The sequence below is a fragment of the Girardinichthys multiradiatus genome, chromosome 12 (assembly GCF_021462225.1).
Source record: "Girardinichthys multiradiatus isolate DD_20200921_A chromosome 12, DD_fGirMul_XY1, whole genome shotgun sequence".
NCBI classification, from domain to species: domain Eukaryota; kingdom Metazoa; phylum Chordata; class Actinopteri; order Cyprinodontiformes; family Goodeidae; genus Girardinichthys; species Girardinichthys multiradiatus.
Genome location: NC_061805.1, coordinates 26,212,071 through 26,236,551, shown reverse-complemented (window position 1 = coordinate 26,236,551; position 24,481 = coordinate 26,212,071). Strand labels below are relative to the sequence as shown.

The following is a 24,481-nucleotide window of genomic DNA, read 5'->3' as shown; positions in this document are numbered from 1 at the left end:
TCAGTTTATGAAATCTGCCATAACCTTTACTTCACAATCAACCACTGTGATCTTCAGAGGAGCTTAAAACTATTTTTTTCCTCCATTCGTCACAACAGTAGAAATGAAAATCTCCTGCAGAATGTTCTTGTCCAGATTTCTTCCTGCAATTTAGAGTAAAGTGAAAAAAGAGATTTAACACAGCAGAATAAAGACACACAATCACATCATGAAACATTTACCAGCGCCTTACAAAGTTTTTCACACTCCTTCCACTTTTAACATTTTGACTCAATACAATCACAGACTTCAATGCATTTTGGGGAATTTGCGATAATTCAAAGTAGAGATTAACTATGAAATGGATAAAAACACTACTCTATTGTAGTTCACTGTAAAGGACCCCTCGGCGACAGACTGTGGCTGAGCTGGGCGCTCCTAGAAGAAGTTAGGAGGAAGGTACTGAGGACTAGGAAGTGTCTGACTCTTGGTCCAGACGTGGACCAATTTTGAAAGCAATATTCCCCCATTATTGATGGGTCTAATGGACCAGAACAGCTCTACAGAGTTGCCTCCTCCCCAGGGAGAAACGTTTGATTTTATATTAAGGAAATATGGGCCTAAACGCATCGAGTGCATTTATTAATTTTAGTCTGTAGTGCAACTTTTTGTTAATTTTGTTTATTATGCCACTGCAATGTTCTAATTGATGTTTTCTGTCACTGCAATTTCCTTTTTTCCAATCACATAAAGCACTTTGAATTGTCTTGTTGCTGAAATGTACCATACAAATAAACTTGAGTTAGCGTTGTTGTCCTGTTGGAAGGTGAACCTCTGCCAAGAGGTATGGCCTGTATTCAGCATGATGCTGCCACTACCATGTTTCATTATGGTAATAAGCTGTTCAGTGTTATGTGCAGGTTTTCATCACACATAGCATTTTGCTAGCAAAGTTCAAAATTGGTTTGTGACAACCTGCAAAAGGGATTTCTTATTACCATTCTTCTATAAAGGCCAGATTTAAATTAATTTTTAATTAGCTACTTTTACTCAGGGCACTATTTTAAATTGTTCAATGTTTTTACAGCATATGTTAATCCAATTTTTTAAGGTTTCTTTTAATCAAAATGCAACCTGTTATAGCCTTTAACTGATTTTTGTCCTATTGATTTTGCACATTTCTGTGATCCTGAGAATTGTAATTTCATTCCAATCTTGTACACTATGTAATATATGTGGAATGGCAACAATACATCTGAATTAGATTTTTGGTTTTTAACTGTTGACAGATTCTCCCGAGATCCACGGCTCCTCCAGAGTCACCATGGACCTCTTGGCTGCTTCTCTGTTTGGTACTCTCCATGCCATGAGTTAAAATATACATTAAAGTTTGTGAAGGTAACATGACAAAATGAGAAAACATTCAAGGGGTCTAAATACTTTTGCAAGGCCTTGTACCTGCAAACCTAGCTAAACTCAAGGGAGTGTGGTTTCAATTTACGAACCACTTGGAAGACACTCATCGGTGTATAACGTAATGCTAATATTAATATTATCATTTAGGACCCCTGAGTGTGAATTCTTTTAGGAAGCCAAAGACTCTTAAGAAAACTAATAAAATGTATGATTCTGAATTAAAGTCGAAAATAACATGTTAAATAAATTCATTGAAGACCCAAAAAGCAATTTTGAATTTATTAGCAACGTTGATCTCTTTTCTGACAACAATCTCTAAAAATGACATCAAGACAAATGTGTGTGTAAGTGTGTGTGCGTGTGAGCTCGGCTACCTATAAAGACCAGCCTGTTTGTATGTGAATTTTCCTCCCAAAGCTGTGGAGTCTCATTAAACTCATATAGCTCGTGGACCCCCTGCAGCATCACTTGGTGGGCTTTACCTGCAAACGATACTATACCCTGAAAACACACAAGTCACAAGTAAAACATTAAGCTACCACAAATGGATCGTCTAACTGGTAAACAGACAATAAAACCACCGGGGAACTATTGTGCTCTGCTGTACCTTCAACCGGATGACGGTCATGGGTTCCCCTGCTTTGTTACAGAACTTCTTCTCCCAAAGCAGATCCTGTGACAGTGGAAAATGGGTGTTTACTTTTCAAAGAGTGCTATGGCACCAGAGCTAATTAGCAATGGCAACAGGGACTAGAATAATAGATTGTATCTTTACTTGGATGAAGGCATTTAGGGCGTCCTCACACAGGTCTCCAGGTACCTCAAACGTCACAGTTAAAATACTCTGGAGATGGCAAAAAATACATACATACATATATATATATATATATATATATATATATAGATAGATATTACATTATCCTTCTTATGCCCAGAAGGTATTATATTTACTTTTTAGAGAAATCATACAAAATTTCATATAGTATAAAGTAGATTTAAATTCTTTAAAAAAAAATATATGGAAACCATGATGACGAAATGGTAATATTTCCATATGAAATGCAAAGCTTTAACTGTGCTAAGTAGTGCAAACTGCATTTGATACAGTGGTTGTTGCGCCGCCGCTTTAAAGGTTTAGGAATCTTATTTTCAGGCCTTGATGAGGAGCTACAACATTTAATTTACAAAGATGTTTTCAGTTTACTGAGACTAATTGTGAGTGATGAACAAAAGATGCATTTTTTACGCCCCGGCTGAGGACTTTGTCAATGAACATGTCAAAACCCACAGCCCAATTTGGCACCCGAAACCTAGCGACGGTGCCTCGCTCTTTCCATCGTTCTCACACACATGCTCTCCCTCCCTCTTCGATACTTCCTCACAACATTTAAAAGGACACTTTGCAGATATTTGGGGGAGGTTGAGGCGCTAAGGCTACACACTTTCTTGTCATCTGGTATAACAACAGAAAAAAACAGCATTCTCATTTACATGAAAAGGGAAGCGTGATGGTGACAGTGGTGGAGGAGGTGTGGTCGTGTGTCAGGGGGGTCTGAGGGACGGTTGAGCTTTATGCGGGAAAAGGAACCCGAAAGAAAACAGACAAACAATGGTGTTATTTACCCACCCAAACAACCCCTGTCTGTCCTCATCCTGTGATAAAAGCTAACGAGTATAAAACACAACTGATTGTAGCAGAGAGTCTTGTGGTGTGGTAAGGCTCTGCAAAATATGATTAAAGAGATGGCAGAAAAGAAAAGGCCCCCAAAATGTTTAAAGAAACATTTTGGGGGCAAAAATATTCAATCCCCTTTGAACATTCCACATACTATCAAAATTCTACAAGAGAAATTAAATGTATTTTATTGGCATTTTATGTGATACATAAACACAAAGAAATGTATATTTGTGACGTGGGAGAAAATTTGTAGAACATTTTCTTCCAAGTCTGTATCCCCCTCACTCTATTTTACCACCCATAAGTAACATCCAAAACCCATCATCCTCACAGTTAAAAATGGTGGTGGCAGCTTCTTGTTGTTTCAAAGTTGCTAAAATATGAAGAAGTTTAAGGTGTAGGAACATTTTTTGCAAGCCACTCTATATTTCCCTATAAGGCCGGGAAATTCAAGTCAGTCTAGACATAATTCAAAGGGTTAGGTTGTTTTCAGCTCAAATTGGCTCTATTTGTAATTTAACATGAAAACATCAAAAGCCTCAAGTTGATCGCAACACAAAAAAAGAGCAGGGCGGGAGATTTCACTATGGTGTCGCAGCCTTAGGGTAATGCAGTGCTCTGTTTGAGCCCCAAGGAGAGCGCATCCCCCTTTATCCTGCAGGAAATGATCTGCTAAAATAAATTAGCAAACAAAAAACATGGAAACTCCCTCAGAGATGCACAAAGCAAACTCTGATTGGTGCATACAAACCTTGTCCAGGTGTGGTCTGGTAGGTTTCACAAGCTGGAGCTTCTCAGCAAGCCTTTCAGATCAGATAAATGAATAGAGAAGATGAATTGTTTTAAAGTTCCACCCAACAAAGTAGTTTAAAAGGTAGAGGTAGAGTTATTAACTTGACAACATATACTAAATCAAACTTCTGTGATCAATAATGTTGTTTAAGCTTTAAACATCATGTTATGTTTCATTTGCTGTTTGAATCAACAAAGATGCTAGCTAGGTAATATTTTTAATTAACTTGTTTTTTTTAAAGGGCCTCACGACTTTTGAAACGTTTTTATATATTTCTTTATTTTTGTGTTTGAGCAACCATGCCTAGGGGAAACCATGTTAATATTTTTATAATAGCGCATCTGACTGGGTTTTCCAAAGCAATATACAGGTTATGCTGCCAAATCACAGAGGAAAGACTGCCAAGGTGGGTCAGAAACAGAACAGAACAGACGGCTTTAAAAGTGGACTTTTAAAGCATTTATCTGGAGTCTCTTAAATTAATTTATGCTAGATCACTGCAAGTGATTGTAGCTTTTTCCTACAACTGAAAGTCATTTTTAAGAGCTTTCTCAAGAAGGCTGATTCTGCATTTTCTTACGTTTGTGGGTATATCCATGACATTGCACTGAAGCATAATTTAAGCAGTGGTTTAGTTCTTTTCATATTTATCCTCATCGACCTTAAAGACTGAGATGGGTTAATCTGTGCTTAAACCACGGGTTCACAGATCAATTAGTTTTATTCACAGCCTTTTTCGACCGGTCCATCCTGTCCTGCTGACTCTAGAAAAACAGAACTAAACAAAAAAAGATGTTACATCATCTCAGTTTATGGACCCCAAGGGATAAAAACACACCATAGTCTCACACGCAAACAGTCTGGTCACTCTTCAGTAACTGGAGATCTACAAAAAAAGCCAGTAAATGGCAGTGCATGTTACACTGAACTGTAAAATACAAGGGATTCTGCTAGGAGGTGGGCTGGCAGCTACCTTGGAGGCGAGTTAAATAGGATAATCTCCCTTTAAGCCTGTAAGCTGCTGCAGCCAGTTTCAGTGTGTATGTTAGGGTTAGCAGCAGAGTCACCAAGCGCAGAATTGATGGTTTGTTTCTGAAGTCAGAACTTGGATCTGGGAATGACATAAGACACAATTCAAGTGCGCTCTAGTTAACAAGTCAGATAACCAGTGAGATTAGGTCATCACTGTGGTGTCAACTGCTAGCACACATTTATTTCTCCCTACTCATATAATGACAGGCAAACCACCAGAAGTACAAATAAACTGTTTATGCATGCAACTTTTCCTACGTTTTATGTGCGCAGTGGACATATTGAATTTAAACTCGAGACTTTAAACTTTCCAAGTCAAAACTGTGACATTTTTTTTTTTCATCTTGGAACTTATAACTTCCTGGTACAAGTCAAATGCAACAAAAGAAATAATGATTAACCACACTGAACTCGAAAGCTACATTTTTCTGATAGTTAACAGTTAAAAGTGGCTTTTGGTCTGATATCATATTAGATCAATTGCAGTTTATTCAAATTTTAAATTGATGTTTCCAGTCAGATTCATTCTAGCAGATGTAGAAAATTCACAGGACAGTTTTGAGAAAGATAAAAAATTATTATTCTTACAACAGAGGTTTATAGTTTCGCTGCCATGACCACTTGGAGTAACTGACGGACACTTAAAATATTCCTGCATAATTGCTGCTAGCTGACATTTAATTTCTTTAATTTCTTTATTTTTTTATTTCCTATATTTTTCTTTAAATTGACGACCGCTGTTTGTAAGAAGAAGTCCATCATGTTCGCCTCCAGTCATCAGGTTTCTCTGTCAAAACAAACATGGCATAAACCTAACCCATGGCTACAAACGTTTTTAAAGTTATGATCTGTAATTATGGGAGCACTTCAAGTCAGACAAAGTTCATTTTATGAAATATAAAGAAAACATACAAATCAGACAATAGATTATTGTTTAAGAAGCTCCTCTAGCCTTCTAAAACCTTGTGATCTTGAGTGTAAAGAGACAGTTTGATTTAAACTGAACGCTTTTTTAGCAAATCCTAAAGTTGTATTAATTATTGTTACAATTTAAGTGTAGGTTTTGCATTACGTGCCAAGTTTTGTGTGGGTGAATACATTTTTTTCTGCAAGTCCTGGTTCTCGTCAGGTATCTTAAGTAGCTTTAGCATCCCAGAACATTTTATAGTTGCTGTAAATAAAAGCAATAAAGAAAAACAACTTTGGTTTTTTTCTCATTACTTTTATCTTTTCCCCTTTTTTTGCAAAACAAATGAAGTTTTTCTCATTGTATTTAGTCTCATAGCTATGTCGGTGCTTAATGACAACCCTAAATGGACTTGCGAATGCTTTAGAAATGGCAATTAAATCCTCTTGGATACTGACCACAGTTCCCAAACAAACTATTACCCCTGTTCCCTCTGACCTCACATGGAGGCTAAATGTTGTGTCCAGCTGCTTGAGCCCTCCGTGCTGTTAGTACCACACAGGCAGAGCTGCGGGAAGGGGGGCGCTTCAAACGGCCAGCATGGGGCTGAAAATAAGGAGGGGCCACGACTCAAAAGGCAGCGGAAAGGAGCTATCTGTAGGGACAAGGGGGGCTCGCTGGGTGCCAGTGGACACACACAGCTCTAATCCTCTGCAGCTGGGCAAGAGACACTGACTCGGGGCATGTAAGGGAGCTTTAACGTGGCGGCCGGTTCATTCACATGAAGGGATGAACACCGATTCTATTCATGAGAATGAGATTCAGCTGTGGGATTCAATATGATGACCGTCCTGCGGTGTGACGGGGGGGGGGGGGCGCTCAGTAAAAAAAAAAAAGGAGTCTGTTAATTAGAGAGAAACACGGCAGCAGCATCAAAGGCTGCTGTGAATGAAACTCAGACAATGTAGTAACAAAAGCTAACAATGGACTATAAGTATTTCTACCCTGCAAGTTTTACAAGAATGCTACATTATTAGGTTGCACAATACAAAGCATCAGAATATAAATATTGATGTACTAGAAACATCGGAGGTAGAATTTTCTTTTTTAGCTCTAAAGCATTTCTCAAATTTATCTTGTTGCCACAAATTGAAGGTAACTTAAAAAAAAACTGTTGCTGACTTGATAAATTAGGAAATCAAGCATCTTGTCACATCAACTTTTTCCCCGTTTAAAAATGCTAACAAAAACCGAAATGTATATTTCACTTATACTAAAACTACTTTTGATTAAGCAACGAATATTTGTAATGTTCAAATTAGATTCCAAGTATAGGGTCACAGGTCCTGATCAAGGGAATTTTAAATAAATTGGTAGAGCTGCATAATGTTTAAAAACCTTTATGGCAATATCAATGTGGTTAATTTTGCCATCGCAAGGGGCTGGTTGGATTTTATATATGTTTTTTTGTTCAGTTTCATGCAGCACACATTTAAACTATGCTTGCCAATTACATATTTGGCGAGTTGGATGAACTTTGATATACCACACAAGAACAAGATCTTACAAAGACGCTTAAAATGGAGGAGAGACTAATGAAGAAAACAATGATGTCACTGACGAGACTCTACTACTAATACCTGTTGCTGGTTTACCATCTCTGACTTCGGCAGCCACGACCTCAGTAAGTCATGCAGACATTTTCTTAAATAGATCACATGTAAAAACAACTCATTATACTGTGGATCTAACAATTCTGGGTTTCCACTTGTTAAGTGTTTTTCCAACCATCACCAACCCATTCACTGTGAAAGAGAGACTGGAAAGGCTGCTGCACCTCCCTGTCTGTGTCACATGACCGGCTCTGGGCCCTGTGTTCCCCTGACTGGCGTCAGCTATTGGACACAGCTGCACAGAAAGCAGCTGAAACACTGACCGTTAAATTTTATGACATTTAAAGCGAAGCGCTAAGTTAATGACGCAGCAGAACAAATATTTCTGTAAGTTTTGTCTGTACACAGTTAACTGAGCTGCAAATCTCTAATGAGCCTACTTATTTTATTTAGTTATTTTCATATGAAGAACTGTTGCTAATATATTTTTTTATTAAGTAGTGAATAAATGACCAAATTTGATACATTTTCTGTGCTTAAAAAAGAAATAAAATTAAAGTGACACATTCAACTCACTTTGCTCCATCCTGACAGTCAAATGAATGCAGATCCAGCACTTCAGAGAGATCCACCCTGCAAAAGCAATAACATTTTTCTCCCATTTAATTTAAACCCGAAGCATCCCACCAGAGTAATTTCAGCTTTGGTGCTAAACTAACCCTTAATAATGTGAACTAACCAATGACAAATGCTTTCACAATGCTGTTTCAATTAACCCCTCGCTGCACAGCCTTTCATCTGTTCACTCAGGTCTGAGCTCTGCAGGGGGGCGGCACACAACCCAAACACACCCAGACATTTCATTTACACCACCTTGTGTTAGGCCTCTGCGAGGTACACGCACATTCAAAATCGAGCCGCCCGGCCGGCCATGGGGTCAGAGAGCAAAGACTGGTGGGTAACCGGACTCCAACGTGGGGTTGATGTTTATACTCAGGGGGCTGTAGTTTGTGTTTGCTTATGTGCACGTCTCCTTGTGTGAACTGCTTCATCTTTGATACAAAGATCTGAGCAGGCGTTATGATAACACACCAGGAAATCTGGACCACAGTAAAAGCTACTTAACCTTTAGAGAATGACCCTGTATTCTTTTAGTAAAAAAGTGGCATACCTTGATCTCTGGGTCTCCAGAATCTTAACAAGACCATTCACAGACCTGAGTTGAGAAAAGATAAATTACAATCAAGTGAAATGACAGCTCAGCCTTACTTCTGAGCCCACACTACCAATGGAGGGTTGGTTGTAAGAAGTTATACCTGACAGTGTCTCGGACTTGGTTCAGTTGCTCCTCCTCCACCAGATCTGTCTTATTGATAATGGTAAGATCAGCAAGAGCAACTTGTCTGAGAAGATATTAAATGAAAGGTTAGTTGAACATTTTCCTTTTCCTTGCCTTACTTTCCAAAACCTTTCCTTATAAAATTCTGAAACACTCTTTTTTTCTAGCTGTAATAATGGGCCAGCGTGGCAGGATAAACCTGGGTCCTTGGCCCAGTAGCCACAGTTCCAGACAGATTTCTTTTCGTTTAACCACTATTCATAATATAGACATGGATAAATTTAGGCAGGATTCTATTTTTTTCTTTCCATTTCTAACTTATGAAGATCAACACACAAATGCCTCATTTGAATTGCATGTTCTCTAATCTCTCCCATGTTGAAGAGTGGTAACTTCTGAGGAGAGGAAGAGTTAGGCGAGCCCGAGAAAAACACTGCAGGTTGAAAAAAGAAACTCTGCATGGTTGTCTCTATGGCGAGACGGATTAATAGGGGGCAGAAAGGTTTTTATTCGGACAGGGCAAACTCTTGGAGATGGTAAACCGATGGAAAAACCACGGAAACGAGATCTTTAGTCTTTTTGATTAGGAAATCAAAAACGTTATTTCTAGATGCCAATTTCAAAAGCTACTTGATTTTTTTTTATTGGCATTTCTTTAATATAAAGTTATTGCTGTTTAGTTTTTGATTAAAATAAAGTGTTTTATTAATTGTTAATAAAAAACTGGTGTGATGCACAATCACTAAGTGAGCTCAACTTTGTGAAAAAAAAAATAGATTTTTGTCCTTTTATTGTTTAAATAACAAGTGCAACAAAAATACATAAACGTCAGCTGTCATACCTGGCTGCTTCATTGACGAGTCCATCTGCTTTTTCCTCTTTTAGTTGCTATGAAAGAGGAAATGATGGGGATGTTACAGTAACAGTTGCAAGATTCATTTTACTATATCATAGGACATTTTCCAACCATCTGAAAACCACCAACACTCCTATTTGTAGACCAATATTTCAAAAAATAAATGAGATGGGAGGCAGGTGAGCGGAGGTGACAGGGCAATTACAATGGTCACCCCTCTGATATCAATTACTCTGTCAGCATGAGTTTGATTCCCTTCTTCTCTCCGTCAGGATTTCCTTCATCTCGCTTCACAACAGTTTGAGGACAGAACCGCTCAAATGCCATGAAATGTGTCACTTCACTGAGCATGACACCTCTAAATTAGAGCCCATTATCTGGGTGTCACTTGTCTTGTTCCTTTTAAGTAGCACAAAGGAGGCAGGATGTGTTTGTTCACTAAAAGGAGGGGGGACAAGAACCTCAGAGGTTTAGCAGACCCCTATAGACAAAAAGTCACAGCTATGTTTGTAACTGTACCAAATGTTCTCAGGTTGCCTGATTAAACCTGCAACTAAATCGCTGTTTTTTTTTTTTTCTTATTTCACAGTTAAATTCAAAGTTTTCCTTGGAAAAACTACGGAACAAAATGATTTACAGCAGAATAATCAGCTCTCAAATAAACGGTTCCAATAAAGAAATATTTGCATCACGTACCTGCAGCCCGTACTTGGCATCAATGACCGTCACAATGCCTATAGACAAGCAAAACGGATTAATGCATGAATCGCAGCACCACAATCTGAACGCCTTCTGCTCTGAACTGAAACTGCCTTTCGGCGCCCGGCTGTGTTTCTCTGAAACAGAACATTTGGTGAACAAGCCGGTCTCAACAGAGAGGACAGCTGAGCATTCATTCAAACAACGGGTAAATAAATAAGAAAACATGTCTCAACAAAATAAGACTGCACTGCCAAAATGCACTTTTACAGGTTCACAAAGTAAGAATTCAGAGCAAACTAAATATAATGTAATAAAAACTGAGTTACAATTCTGGCCCGACTGTAACAGCTCAGGTTACTTGGGTTTATGGTTCCAGTCCAGAGGTTAACATTCACTTATAGTGGGTATGAATGTCATTTAAATTGTTTATTTGAGCAGTTCTTTTCTGGATTAACTGGAGCCACAACTTACAACTTTAACGAATTTTAAAAATGATATCTGTGTGCTCAAGTTGAAATCTATTTGATTTCCTCTTATCCAGAATGGGTCCTGGCTTAAATATACGCAAAATACTTGAATGTTCTTTAGCACGTTCTACTCAACTTACATACGTTGTGTAGTCATAAACATGCATCACATGTAATTCTGGCTAAACATTTAAACACAATGCTTGGCAGAAATGGAAAAGGTTCTTTTAATAGGTCCGTTTCTTTGTGGATTGTCCACATATTTTTAACAGTGTGGCTATTCCAGAAGCTTCATGTTGGCCTGCTCCATCCATGTGTGTTTGAGATCATTGTCCAGTTGAAACAGCCAACTGAGTCCAGGTTCCAAAACATCTTACCCAAACTGTCGCCCCTCCGAAGAAGGAAAATTGGTTAGGATTTATTTTCAGGAACAACACAGGAACCACCAAGGCTTAAACCTGGCACAAACTAAGCTGCCGCTGACCAAAGAACAACCACAGGCACCATAACTGACACCTTCACATAGAACACCTTACTTAAGGTGGTAGAAGCATCATACTGGGGGCTGATTCACCACAAGTGGTACTGGTGTACTGAACACACTGGATAAGGAGAGAGGACTATCTTTTAAAAGTTCCAACTTCAACCGGAATCAACAACTTCCAGGGAGCCAGCTAGCGTTAGGCACATCGCACATGGCGAATAAAACCGCTCAGGGTCGCGTTCAGTTTGGCAGCAATTTGACATGATGGCGAATGATTGTTTGTGATATTACTTCATTTAAAAATCTAACGGCTTTCATGTGTAATAAAGCCCTGCCAGCCCATTAACATCAACTACAGAAGCTGTTAGAGGTGCACGTCAGAGTGCTGATGAACTGAGCTATCACGTTGCATTTTCCAACCATGGTGCTCCTCAACCAGCTGCAGTAAATGTATTGGTCGGGTTGTGGTCTTTTGGTAGAACACCTGTTACCTATGCAAGTCTGTAATCCACAGAAAACGCTGCACAAAGTCACGGTCTGTGAGTTAAAGTTATTTTTTTGGTGAAACTCGATGTTTCCTGCCTGTTTATGTTGCAACGTTTACTATGTTCACATTTAAATTGATTGTGAACGTTATGCTGCCATCCATGTGTTATTTTTAGCTCCCGTAAGTGACCTCGGCAAGTGGCGCTGCAGGTGAGGGAGACGGTTTTTGTTTGCAGCAGTTGTTGCAGCTGCAGCCTCTTAGATTAGCGTTGATCCGTGGATGCGTCAGATCTCATTTTCTGTACAACAACCACACACACCACTGAAAATCTCCCTTTTATCCTCTTGTACGGTCAATGTTTCTTGTGAGGGAATAACGGTGATTACAAAAAGAAAAAAACAAAACATTATACGTACCTTATTTCTTAGTTATTCTTTAGTTTTAGCAGGAATGTATTTGTTATCTTCTCTTTGTATTAGTTCCTACAAAATATATATAAAATATCCACAAACCGTAATTCATATTTGTCTGTATCAGGTATAGGCAGCAAAAAATAACCTAGTAAAGAGCTGAATTTGAGAAAAAAAAAAAACTACTAAATGTGGGATATTCCTGTTTATAGAAGGAGAAAATAAAATGCTATTTAACTATTCAGAAAAATTGTAACACTAATTTGGTCCTATGTTTTCTAGAATGTGGATACAACTTCTCCATTATGTTGATTTCTGTATTTCTTTCATTAGAACAGTGCTTTTAAAAATATAAATTTTATTCATTTTCTACATCTTTTTAGAAAATACACAGTTTGGGTTTTAACAGTCAGGTTGGAGTTTTTGTATTTAAGTCGATAAAGATTGCTGCCAGTTGAGTAATTTATTAATTTAAGCTAGAGAGCTGAGAGAGAACCCTGAACTATGTAGTTGAAACATTTGGTTGTTTAACCAGGACAATAATACCAAAAACTAATAAAAAGTGATTTTTAAAAGGAAGAAGCAGGCTAACATTAAGGTTCTGCAGCTTCCCCACATAAAAAAAAAAAAAAAAAAAAACACACTGAAAATTTGCAGACGATGCCTAAAAGCCCAGACTGCAACAGGGAATCACAAATTCTGCCAAGAAGAGCGGGCTTTTCAACGGGGTATACAAAACAAGGCAGTAAAACGCCAAAACAGACATTTGAAAATTCTTACCATCTAAATAGACGTCACTGCCAAGCTCTGCATCGACCCAAAACATGGAGGCCACAGCTCCTGCAAAGAGGAGCTGGTATGTTAGGATAGGGAAGATAGGAGAAATGGGAGATACACATCTAACATGGGGTGAAAAAGGAGATCTAATTCACAAATTTAGGAACAGATGCATCTTTTTAAGGTTAAATTAGATTAAATGATGCAGATTCAATTTTTTCCATTTGTAAAAACATGTAATCTATAAAATTCTCACTCATCTATATAAAAGAACAGCGAACAGCTTTATTGTTTGAAATTATGTGTACTCATTACCTCAGAAAACAAAGTATTAAAAAAACTAATATTAGTTTCAGAATTCAGATTTGTTTGCCATCATAAGTCATTAAAATGCCTTCTTGTGCTTCTTTTTCAAACAAAATGCTTAAACAAATTTACAGTTAACACAATAAAAAAAAACATCTGCAAAAAGAAAGAAAACTGAAACGTGAGTTTTATTTCAAGCTCACTCAAAGTGATGAAAGAAAACTTGATGTTTGCCTGTTTTTATTTAGAAATCAATCTACTTTGAGACTTTCAACTCTAAACAATTTTTCCAGGCTGAGCTCAGAAAAGCAGATGAAAGCAATTTCAAACCTATCAATTGTTCACGTCCTCCTGGTATATTTGGTTTGTTTCAATTTTGTACTTTTGTCAAAAGGATAAGTAATAATTGCGAATATTTGAAGGGTGCATAATGAAAACACAGTTTTTGAATGGCATGTTTCAAATAACTCATCCAACCTCCTGCTTGATAGAACAGAGGGGAATCCTCCTGGGAGTCTCTATGACTGACAGAGCTGCCGGAGCCAATGACAGGCCTGTCGGGGTCCATAACGAGCCAATGACGAGGGAGAGGAGCGAGGACAGCCCCAGTGTGAGTCTGCTCTGTTTGCTTTGACCGAGAGCTCGAGTAGCGACTGTCTGCCTGTGACGCTACCCCCTGACACCTGTCACTTAGCGACACGCCACAATGCTCGCCCTTTAATAGCCTAAAGCTGATTTCCAGATAGGCAACAAAGAGAAGAACGGACAGTTAGATGCTTTCCAGGCTTCCCCTTGATGTTCCTGTCACAGCAACACAAGTCTGATCTTCAGCTTGTCAGAAAATGTCCAACTTTTAATGTGAGCTTTACAAAGTATCTGGAGGAACTACCAATTTGAACACACAAACAACAAAGAAAAAGAATTTTATGAACGGTGGATCTAAAATGAACTAAAAAGAAGACAACACTTTTGTTTTTTCCTTTTGTTTAACTCTTGCACAACTTGTGATGCGTGAGGATAAATTCATCTTTTATTGCAACAATCTAACACTGAATCAATATGAAAAACCCAAAATGGGGAACAATTCCATGTTAAAACAAAGTTTTGTTTCCCTTTAAATCCTTCCCTAAAAATCACTCATGTCAGCCCTATTGATCCCTTTAAAATAAAGGCACTTCAAGTGTTTTTCAGTTTAGTTTTTCTGCATCTGATCATCACATCTAGAACGCTCATGATGTGTGAATGTGACGTGGAACAAAGACAACAAAACACGCCAACTAAACACAGATTCAAGTCTAAATAAAAACTCTTTATTATGTCTTTTGATGCATCTTTACCAGTGGTACTAATAACTGTAGGGGGCGCTGTACCTTAAAAACATTAAGGAATTATTTAAATGAATTTTAAATGTACTACATTCATACTTTAGTGATGTGCTTTAATAATTTAGTCATTTTTGCCAAATAACAATGATAAAAATATGGGTTTTATTAATTATTAAGAGTAATTGAGTATTCCTGTGGGTTGGAAGAGTTTTTGTAGTAGTCGTTCTTCAGTAGAGATGAAAACATCTCTGATCAAATACATTTGTGAAGACAAAAAAAAGGGCAAAAAAGGGCTCAGGGATCAAAGAGAGACGAGTCTATAAGGAAAAACAAATGTATAACAGAAGTCATGTATGAATTCAGCTTGATGCGTATTACCTGGATCAGCAAGTCCCGTTGTTTCTAAAAGGATGTAGTCGAACTTTCCTTTCTTCTCCATCAAGTTTTCAATGGCTTTCAGCCCGTTGTCTCTAAAGAAAAAAGAAAAGATCAAATATCAAACAAAAAAAATACAAGCAGCTTAGTCTTTTAAATTAAAGTATTTACCTTTGAATTAAAACAAGAAGATTTATGTACAAAAAAAATCTAAGATATACCGTAGATTTAAAATCTAACACCAAACAGGTTACAGTCATTTTCAAACCAGTTCAATGAAGCTTAATGTTTATTTATTTATACAGGAAAGTCTCTTGAGACCCATTTACAAGAGAGACCTGTTAACAAGAGACTAGAGGCTTTTGTAGCTGTCTGCTGAGAGAGAGATATTTGCATCGCCCAGGGGCACATCGACATGTGAGAGAAAGAAGCTGGAATCAAACCCACAACCTTGGGATTGCAAGACGACCGCTCTTCTCATTAAGAGTCTACAGTACCACTGGATGTTTCTACTGTTAGGCCATGTCTGCTAATTAAGATGGAGAGTTACCATATTTATTCATAGCTGCACAAGTCTGAGTATTTTAGAAACAAGCACTGAGAACCGAGGAAGTTGAATTAAACAGTAGGTGTTCAGAGATTTGTTGGTGTCAACTTGTGCGGCTTGTGCCAAGAGAAACCGTTCAAATCAACAATTCTGGAGGTAAACATGTTTCTTAAACAGCATTAAGACACCGGTGACATAAAATGCACAATGTATGTAAACCAGACTAAGATTTGTTTCAAATTTTGATAAACACAATTAGAAATATTTTCATTTGTCTGTTTTTTTAAGCACTACTAACAACTTTGAAACTTCCTCAATACATTTGAAATGATCTGAAGTTCCAGCACATACTTAACAGAGCAGCAGAGGCAGCCATTTCTCAGCTCCAGCCACTCCTCATACAGCTCCCCTGCCTGGCTCACTGCGAGTGACTTCTCAAGAGCGCTCCCTGCAGGAAGAGGAGGGAGGTGCAGGGGGAAACAGAGGACAGGCAGCTTTCAAGAATACTATCAAGTTTCGATTAAAACTGCAAAATGTTTCAGTCGGTTTTTAAACATTCAGGACATTTCAGCACAAAGCATTTACTAAGGTGGATTTTTTATTATCTGTGTGTTCCACAAATAAGTAAGCCCGATTCAGCGGAGTGCTAAAAAACGTCTGATAACAGATTTTTTTTGGTTTTGTTTGGCAACTGGATTAACTCAAATCAGTTCTATTTTAAACTCTATGGCACCTAGACTTGTTAAATTTGGACTGGATTATCCAACACCAAATACAGATTCGTGAAAGCACAACCTTTGTTAATGTCAACATTTTTGTAAAACGTACCACAGGTCCGGTTTGAAACCCAAATCTTAGGGGGTCTACAGGCCAACAAAAAAAGTTTGACAGAAATTCAGACTAAGGCTGCAACTAATGATTATTTTGCTAATCGATTAATCTGTCGACTGTTTTTCCAGTTAACAAATTAATAATCAAATAGTAAAAGGTGCTTAACAAGCAATTTTTACAGCATTCGAACCAGGTGAAGTTAGAGCTATGCCACTTAAGTTCTGGAAAGAGCTTATTTACAGAAAAAGAAGGTTTTTCATCTTAAATGCAAAATATATATATATTTTGTACATTCATGGCTTAATTACTTCTGAGTGGGTTGTTCTGTCAGTAAATGACATGTTTTCATTTACACTCCAATTAACGATTATTCAATTACTAACTTAGTTGACGATCATTTAAATAATCAATTAATCCGATTATTGTTCCAGCTCTAATTCAGACTGTTATGTGGTAAATCAGAGATTCATAAAAATCTATGCAAAAAAACATTTTTTTCTTCTATATGACAAAATAAGGATTATAGACTGGACACTCAAACATTTTTCCATGCTCGATTTAGGTTTTCCATTTCTATCCAGAGATGAAAAAATTGTAAAAGCAAATTTTACTCTTTTCCAGACTTTTCCAGACTCTTCTGTTTTGGAAACAGAAGAGAACATTTTGAATATTTTAGACCCCTTGCACCAAGGATATGACCTGTTGTATTCAGAAAAGGCTGCATAAAAGAACATTATAGCAATAAAAACAGCTTTTTCCCACTAACAGTTTAGTTTATGAAGAATAACCTGCCCTGCATGTCTTAAACACTGCAGCATCTCTCTCTGGGTGGATACGATTTAAATTACTTTACATTGTACATATCATCCAATCCATGCATTATAAATAAGAATCTCACGTAAACTTCATGCTCCTAACCACAGTTGTATATATAATCGTGTAAGCAAACATTAGTATGTCAATCATGTACATTTCCTTATTCCATTTGCCTGTTTTTAACTTTAACCTAACTCTCGAATCCATTTAATTTGTTTTATATCCAATAATTTTGTGAACTTCTTTCTTTGCACATGAACTGTGCATGGGACAAACGCAACATGCGATTAACCACCTACAGAGCAGGCTGTGCATGTTTTCAGCTAGATTTAACTTCCGTTTCCTGTTTCTCATTTACCTTCTCCAAATTCGTTGAGAATGACTGCAATCCGCTTATTGTGTTGTTCCGTCAAGATATAATTCAGCAGTGTGGTCTTCCCAGCTCCTGTAAAGAAATGTTGAGATAGCAGTTTAAAATTGGGAACCAGGCAGAAAAGGAAAAATAGTTTTGAATTTCTTTCCCCTAATCCTTCTTTCCCTGTTCTTAGTGTGTGACTCTAATGATACTACCCAAAACTTGCTTTGCAATCTTTGCCGTACTCACACCTCTTTCTGACCTATCTGAAATGATTCAGCTGCAGCAACACATCTTGGAGTTGAGAACTTCATAATAAGGCTTTACACACACACACACACACACACACACACACACAGTGAGACGGGGGTGGAGGCTCACCTTCCAACAAGTCAACACCAGTTAACATACAGAGATACAATGGAATGGTTTGGATCAAAGCATATCCATGTGTTTGAATGGCTTAATCAAAATCCAAAAGTAAATCCAGTCCAGAATATGTGGCAAGAATTGAAAATAGTGATAAAATACACACCAGGCTTTTCATATTGTTATGTGTAAAACATTTTAGACAACCATGCATACCCTTGTGTTGGCCCATCCCATAAAATCCCAATAAAAACGATTAAAGTTAGTGGCTGTAAACTGATAAAATATGAAAAAGTTCAAGGGGTATGGATATTTAAGCGCTATACCTATGATATAAAACAGTCTGAGTTAACAATCTTGCAGCTTTGTCTGAGCCTTTAATCCCCTTATTGGCTCATTACAGCTGTGAGTCCAGATCTTACCCAGGTAGCCGGTGATGATGGTGACGGGGATCTGTCGAGCTGGTGAACCAGCCTGGCTGTCGATGGGCACCAGTTCTGGACAATCATCTTCCTCCTCCATTATATAACCCTAACTGGGAATAATGTGTTTAAAATCTGGATCAGATGTGATAGGAACAACTTTTAGAAATGCAAATCCAATAAACCAGGTTTAATGGATTAAAGATCTTTATAATATTGACTAGAAATTAGGATTTCTCTTTCTATAACTTAATTCTAGGCAAGGTTGAGTACAAAAACAACTACCTCACTCATTATGTTTGCCGGAATCTAACGTAATTTTTAAATATTAATACTAAACAGCGTATAGCCAGTTTATCCTACCTGCTCAGGCAACACAACAAGTTCTTAAATTACAAAAAAACATTAAAAAGAAATCTTCGGAAGACAACTTTTCTCCCAGAAAGAGCTTTACAGCCCTCGACTTGTAGTTAATACAGAGTGCAACGCTAACTACAGTCCGGTAAAATCCTCAAGCTGTAGCAATGGTTCCGCTTTTTTTCCTTCTATTTTTACAGTTCCAGAATTACAAACTACAAAATTAATAAAGTTATTCCTCACATCAAGATGAAAATAAGCAGCAAGTATGAACAATCACAGCGTATTTGCGATACCATATAAATGAGTATTTCGGTTTTTTCACTTGTACTTGCAGTAGTTTGGTAGGACCAACGGACTTAAACAGGGTATGCAGTGACATACATCAACCAGAAGATGGCGACAGATACATTTCAAATAATCTTACTGAGATCATTAATTAGAATTAATTTGAATTAGAATGAATCACTATTGTTTATTTTAACTTATCAGGTCTTAGTGAATCATTTTTATTTTTTATTACTTATTTTTTATAAGTTATTTCCTCAATCAAAAAATCTATATGTAGAGAGCACTTTTCAATTACAATGATAAAAACACAAAGTGCTTCATATAAAAAAAAAGACAGAAATGAAAAACAAACAAACAAAATGTGACAGCAGAAAATAAAAATAATGACAGAAACATGAGAGTGAAATGCGAGAAAGAAATGCACAGAAAAATATGTAACAGAGATAACTGAAGAAATGCCATCTAATTTAACCTTGGTGGACATTAGACAGATGTAAACATATTAAGCATCACAGATTATAAAATCCTATTAAAACTAAGACCCTAACAATCAAAGGACGATAAAAAAAAAGTTAAATTAAAAGCAAGCATGCATTTAATTCAAATAACTGATATAAAATTAATAGATGACAGAAATGAATCAAAATAAATAAGGATAGTAAATAAATGTAGAAAGTACAATAAAGCCACAAATATAATTAACTTAATATACATGAATTTTATGCATGAAAAAGCTATAATCATAAACTAATATTTTGTAAGACCACAAGCAACAGGCTCTGCTGCAAAAGGGTGACAGTTGTAGCCCAAGTCCTGGATATATCTGGGCCGAGTGGCTCTCGAAGTGACTCGAACTGCAGTGTGCACTTTGTGAACCTCCCACAAACTCTTGAATGGACTTTATGTCACAATCTTCTCAAGGCTAGGGTTATCCCTGTTGCTTGTACACCTCTTTCTATCACACTTTTCACTTTTTTCCTCCCCTCAACTTTTCATTAATATGGTTCAATACAGAGAACAGGCCAACTTTGTTAGCAAATACCTTTTGTGGTTTATATTGTTTGTGGATAGTGTCATTGACAGCCTGTTGTTAAGTCAGCTGTCTCCTCCATTATCATGTAGAAGCCATAACATTGGAGGAGTCTAATTTTCTGTAAAACTGAATTTAGGTTATTTCAAAACTGACATTAAACCTTAAAATGTGGTTCATGCAAGTCAACGCAATGCTATTTGGATAAACCATAGACATACAGTGCAGGTCAGTGTAGTTTATTACAGCTGTGTTTATTAATTTATTATTTATTCCATTTCTAACTTTAAAATGTTGCCCAAAAAAATCAAAATGATGGTGTTGGGTCAGATTATTCAACACATACAGTATGAACATTATCTCTATGAATATAACGTCAAATAATCCACACCTTATAAGGAGTCAAACTTTCAAATGAGTTCTTGGTATATAGTTGTGTTTTGTAGAGGACTTTAAAAAACGTTACATTTGACTGGCTTCTTTTTGTTTCCACAATTTTCCTGGAAAACTTTCCTGTATCTCAAATGAAAAGTATGTGCAGCATGTGCTTAAAGTTTAAAAAGAAAATACATGAATAGCATCTAAAGGTTTTTTTTTGTTTGTTTTAAAGAAAACCAGTCCAGCAAAGAACTGACACAGTGGAGTCAATTTTTACATAAGGGACCCATATGGGCAGGAAGTAAGTTCAACAATGGACCCCAGATGGGATTGCCCATAAGGTTTTAAAAATGGTTACATGATAATAGCCTATATATAGTTTTAATGCATTGTAGTATGGAGCAAAAAGTGAGACCTATGAGTATTGCCAGTTTGAACTGATTTTACCAACTGATAATACCTATGTGGGACCCAGCTAAGACCTACATACATTTACTGGTTGTCAACCCAACCAGGTTTAGTTTATTAACCCAAGTGGGGCCTATATAAGAAGCCCAGGTCCAGTTAGCGCCTATCCAACCTGGGCAAAATCTATATGGGGCCCATTTACACCCCTTGGCTGGCAGGACCTGAGAGATCCACTGTCACGAGTCTTTACAGCCAATAGTTTTTGGGGAACTTGTTTGTAAAATATGATTTTTTATATGTGTGATTCCTGGTATTCTTAATTGATCTTTGTGTCAAAATGGTAACAAAGTGCCAAAAATATCTTATTTAAAATTGGTTATTTGCTAAGATGTCTATTATGTGTTGTCACAACTGGTTCAACCTATCAAACTGGTGAAGCAGAAAATTAACCAGGAGCTTTAATAAATCACAGGCCAAAATTAACAAACACTTCAATGAAAATCACAAAGCAGTCTTCTGAAATGGAAAAAGTGAAAAAAAAAAAAAAAAAAAACGGTTTGTAGAAATTAATGAGAAAGTGCCAGAAAGGCCAGCAGACCTATTGTTTAAGAGTACTTTAAAATCCTGAAGTGTGAGTAGATCCTCAAAACTTTTCCACAGGTGCCACATTTAAAATTTTGACTATATGACTGAAGTGACTTCTCTGTTTTTAATTCAATGCTGGCCCCCTTAAACACACAGACACATGGATTTAACTAATGAATAAATGAATGAATGAATTTGTAAAAACTCCAACACAGAAAAAAATAATCAAAGAATTGATCCTTCTTGGTTTTTGATATTGCTTTTATATTATTTCCTTTTTCTTTTTTTGCAAAACCTTGACATAGCAGCAAAATGGATTTTGAGGTCAATTTTAATTTTTCATGTTTTTTTCTTCTTTATGTCAAGTTTTCCTTTTCCTGACGTTGAAATCATTTTCAAAATGTTATGTTTTACTGTTTTCTGGAATATACAGGTCCTTCTCAAAATATTAGCATATTGTGATAAAGTTCATTATTTTCCATAATGTAATGATGAAAATTTAACATTCATATATTTTAGATTCATTGCACACTAACTGAAATATTTCAGGTCTTTTATTGTCTTAATACGGATGATTTTGGCATACAGCTCATGAAAACCCAAAATTCCTATCTCACAAAATTAGCATATCATTAAAAGGGTCTCTAAACGAGCTATGAACCTAATCATCTGAATCAACGAGTTAACTCTAAACACCTGCAAAAGATTCCTGAGGCCTTTAAAACTCCCAGCCTGGTTCATCACTCAAAACCCCAATCATGGGTAAGACTGCCGACCTGACTGCTGTCCAGAAGGCCACTATTGACACCCTCAAGCAAGAGGGTAAGACACAGAAAGAAATTTCTGAACAAATAGGCTGTTCCCAGAGTGCTGTATCAAGGCACCTCAGTGGGAAGTCTGTGGGAAGGAAAAAGTGTGGCAGAAAACGCTGCACAACGAGAAGAGGTGACCGGACCCTGAGGAAGATTGTGGAGAAGGGCCGATTCCAGACCTTGGGGGACCTGCGGAAGCAGTGGGCTGAGTCTGGAGTAGAAACATCCAGAGCCACCGTGCACAGGCGTGTGCAGGAAATGGGCTACAGGTGCCGCATTCCCCAGTCCTGGGCTACAGAGAAGCAGCACTGGACTGTTGCTCAGTGGTCCAAAGTACTTTTTTCGGATGAAAGCAAATTCTGCATGTCATTCGAAAATCAAGGTGCCAGAGTCTGGAGGAAGACTGGGGAGAAGGAAATGCCAAAATGCCAGAAGTCCAGTGTCAAGTACCCACAGTCAGTGATGGTCTGGGGTGCCGTGTCAGCTGCTGGTGTTGGTCCACTGTGTTTTATCAAGGGCAGGGTCAATGCAGCTAGCTATCAGGAGATTTTGGAGCACTTCATGCTTCCATCTGCTGAAAAGCTTTGTGGAGATGAAGATTTCATTTTTCAGCACGACCTGGCACCTGCTCACAGTGCCAAAACCACTGGTAAATGGTTTACTGACCATGGTATCACTGTGCTCAATTGGCCTGCCAACTCTCCTGACCTGAACCCCATAGAGAATCTGTGGGATATTGTGAAGAGAACGTTGAGAGACTCAAGACCCAACACTCTGGATGAGCTAAAGGCCGCTATCGAAGCATCCTGGGCCTCCATAAGACCTCAGCAGTGCCACAGGCTGATTGCCTCCATGCCACGCTGCATTGAAGCAGTCATTTCTGCAAAAGGATTCCCGACCAAGTATTGAGTGCATAACTGTTCATGATTATTTGAAGGTTGACGTTTTTTGTAGAAAAAACACTTTTCTTTTATTGGTCGGATGAAATATGCTAATTTTGTGAGATAGGAATTTTGGGTTTTCATGAGCTGTATGCCAAAATCATCCGTATTAAGACAATAAAGGACCTGAAATATTTCAGTTAGTGTGCAATGAATCTAAAATATATTAATGTTAAATTTTCATCACGACTTTTTGGAAAATAATGAACTTTATCACAATATGCTAATATTTTGAGAAGGACCTGTATAGGATGGTATCTCTTAAACAAACACATATATAAACTTTATGTGCCCTGTACTCACCCACAACACTATACTTTAATCGCCAAAATGGGCAATTAAATACGTAGATAAAAATATCCAGAATATTAAATACAATTGGAAATTTATAATAGCCTGCACAACCACTGTGATATATTTCTATGAAATCTTTTGTTTTATCCAAGGAACACAATTAGAGCAATTTACCAAATTAGCAATTTAAATCAAAAACTAAAATAAAATAAAGTGGGATGAGGAAAAGCAGTAGGGTTTGAGCTGAAAGATTGCGCTTCATCGCAAAAATCTCTAATTGAAAAGGTTAACATTTTGAGAATTTATGATTATTTCTGAAATATGGCGAGGACTGAAGCTATCACACAAATATATTTTAAATAAATAAAAACAATCAAATGAATTGATTTATAACCCAATAAATAAATGACTAAAGGACTGACTAGCAACGCTCATTTCAGCAGCGAGGGAGCGCATGTGCCTCATGCATCCACCCTGTCCCATCCTCCTCCTCCTTCTTCCTCACAGCCGGTGTCTGACTCCCTCTATCTCGCATTTACTCTCTCAACGGGATTCCTCAAAGCACATGCGGAAGTTTCCACCCCGGGCAGCGGCTGCTTCTCCCGCCGCAGCTCAGATGAGCTTGTGACAGTCGATTAGTAGGAGGCAAGGCAGTGACAGCGAGGAAGTGGGCGAGGCGACACCGCCAGGAAACACCACAGCCGCGGCCGCTGGACTGGACTTCAGACCCTCGCATGGCTTCTCTGGGCAGCGCAGAGCGACGTGCTTTCGCTCTGAAGATCAACAGGTAAATAAATAAATAAAAAAAAAAAAGGTAAATAAATCCTCCTGATTGTTTCGGGGCTTGGAGATAAATTAAGGAGGGAATGCAAAACTGTGCAGAGAAATAATGGGACGGAGCCGTTTGTTCCGAGCAGAGCAGGCAGCCACATGTTATGAATGTTGAAGCTGCAGGTTGTTTCACTCTGCCCCGGAAAAAAGACAGCCTGGAGGGCTACCCAGTAAAGCTTTACTCCAGCTTTACTGGAACTATTTGTTAGGATCTGTTAGAACAGGTCTGGTAATAGTGACAGCCATGTTATCTTTAATAAATTCACAC

General features: G+C 37.6%; 2 protein-coding genes across 3 annotated transcripts in view; one reads left to right on the top strand and one right to left on the bottom strand.

Annotated features, from left to right (window-relative positions):
• Nucleotides 1-18,807, bottom strand: cbwd (COBW domain containing). Of its 2 annotated transcripts, none has more exons than XM_047381699.1 (16): nucleotides 18,650-18,807; nucleotides 18,287-18,399; nucleotides 17,499-17,585; nucleotides 15,845-15,941; nucleotides 14,950-15,041; nucleotides 12,944-13,003; nucleotides 10,310-10,347; nucleotides 9,599-9,645; nucleotides 8,735-8,821; nucleotides 8,590-8,634; nucleotides 7,995-8,051; nucleotides 3,825-3,876; nucleotides 2,171-2,239; nucleotides 2,003-2,068; nucleotides 1,770-1,896; nucleotides 1-143 (listed from the first exon to the last, which is right to left on the bottom strand). In XM_047381699.1, the coding sequence occupies exons 2-16, from the start codon at nucleotides 18,384-18,386 to the stop codon at nucleotides 70-72; spliced, it is 1,098 nt and encodes a 365-aa protein (XP_047237655.1). In that variant the 5' UTR covers nucleotides 18,387-18,399; nucleotides 18,650-18,807; the 3' UTR covers nucleotides 1-69. The 2 variants fall into 2 exon arrangements, with proteins under 2 accessions (XP_047237655.1, XP_047237656.1); XM_047381700.1 differs by having other exon boundaries at nucleotides 18,287-18,395; nucleotides 18,650-18,783.
• A 5,092-nt stretch (nucleotides 18,808-23,899) lies between these two features.
• Nucleotides 23,900-24,481, top strand: part of dock8 (dedicator of cytokinesis 8) — an 86,003-nt gene continuing 85,421 nt past the window's right edge. The window contains exon 1 of the mRNA XM_047381371.1: nucleotides 23,900-24,169. Within this exon, the coding sequence (XP_047237327.1) occupies nucleotides 24,117-24,169 (53 nt within the window). The 5' untranslated portion in view covers nucleotides 23,900-24,116. The remainder of the gene's footprint in view (nucleotides 24,170-24,481) is intronic.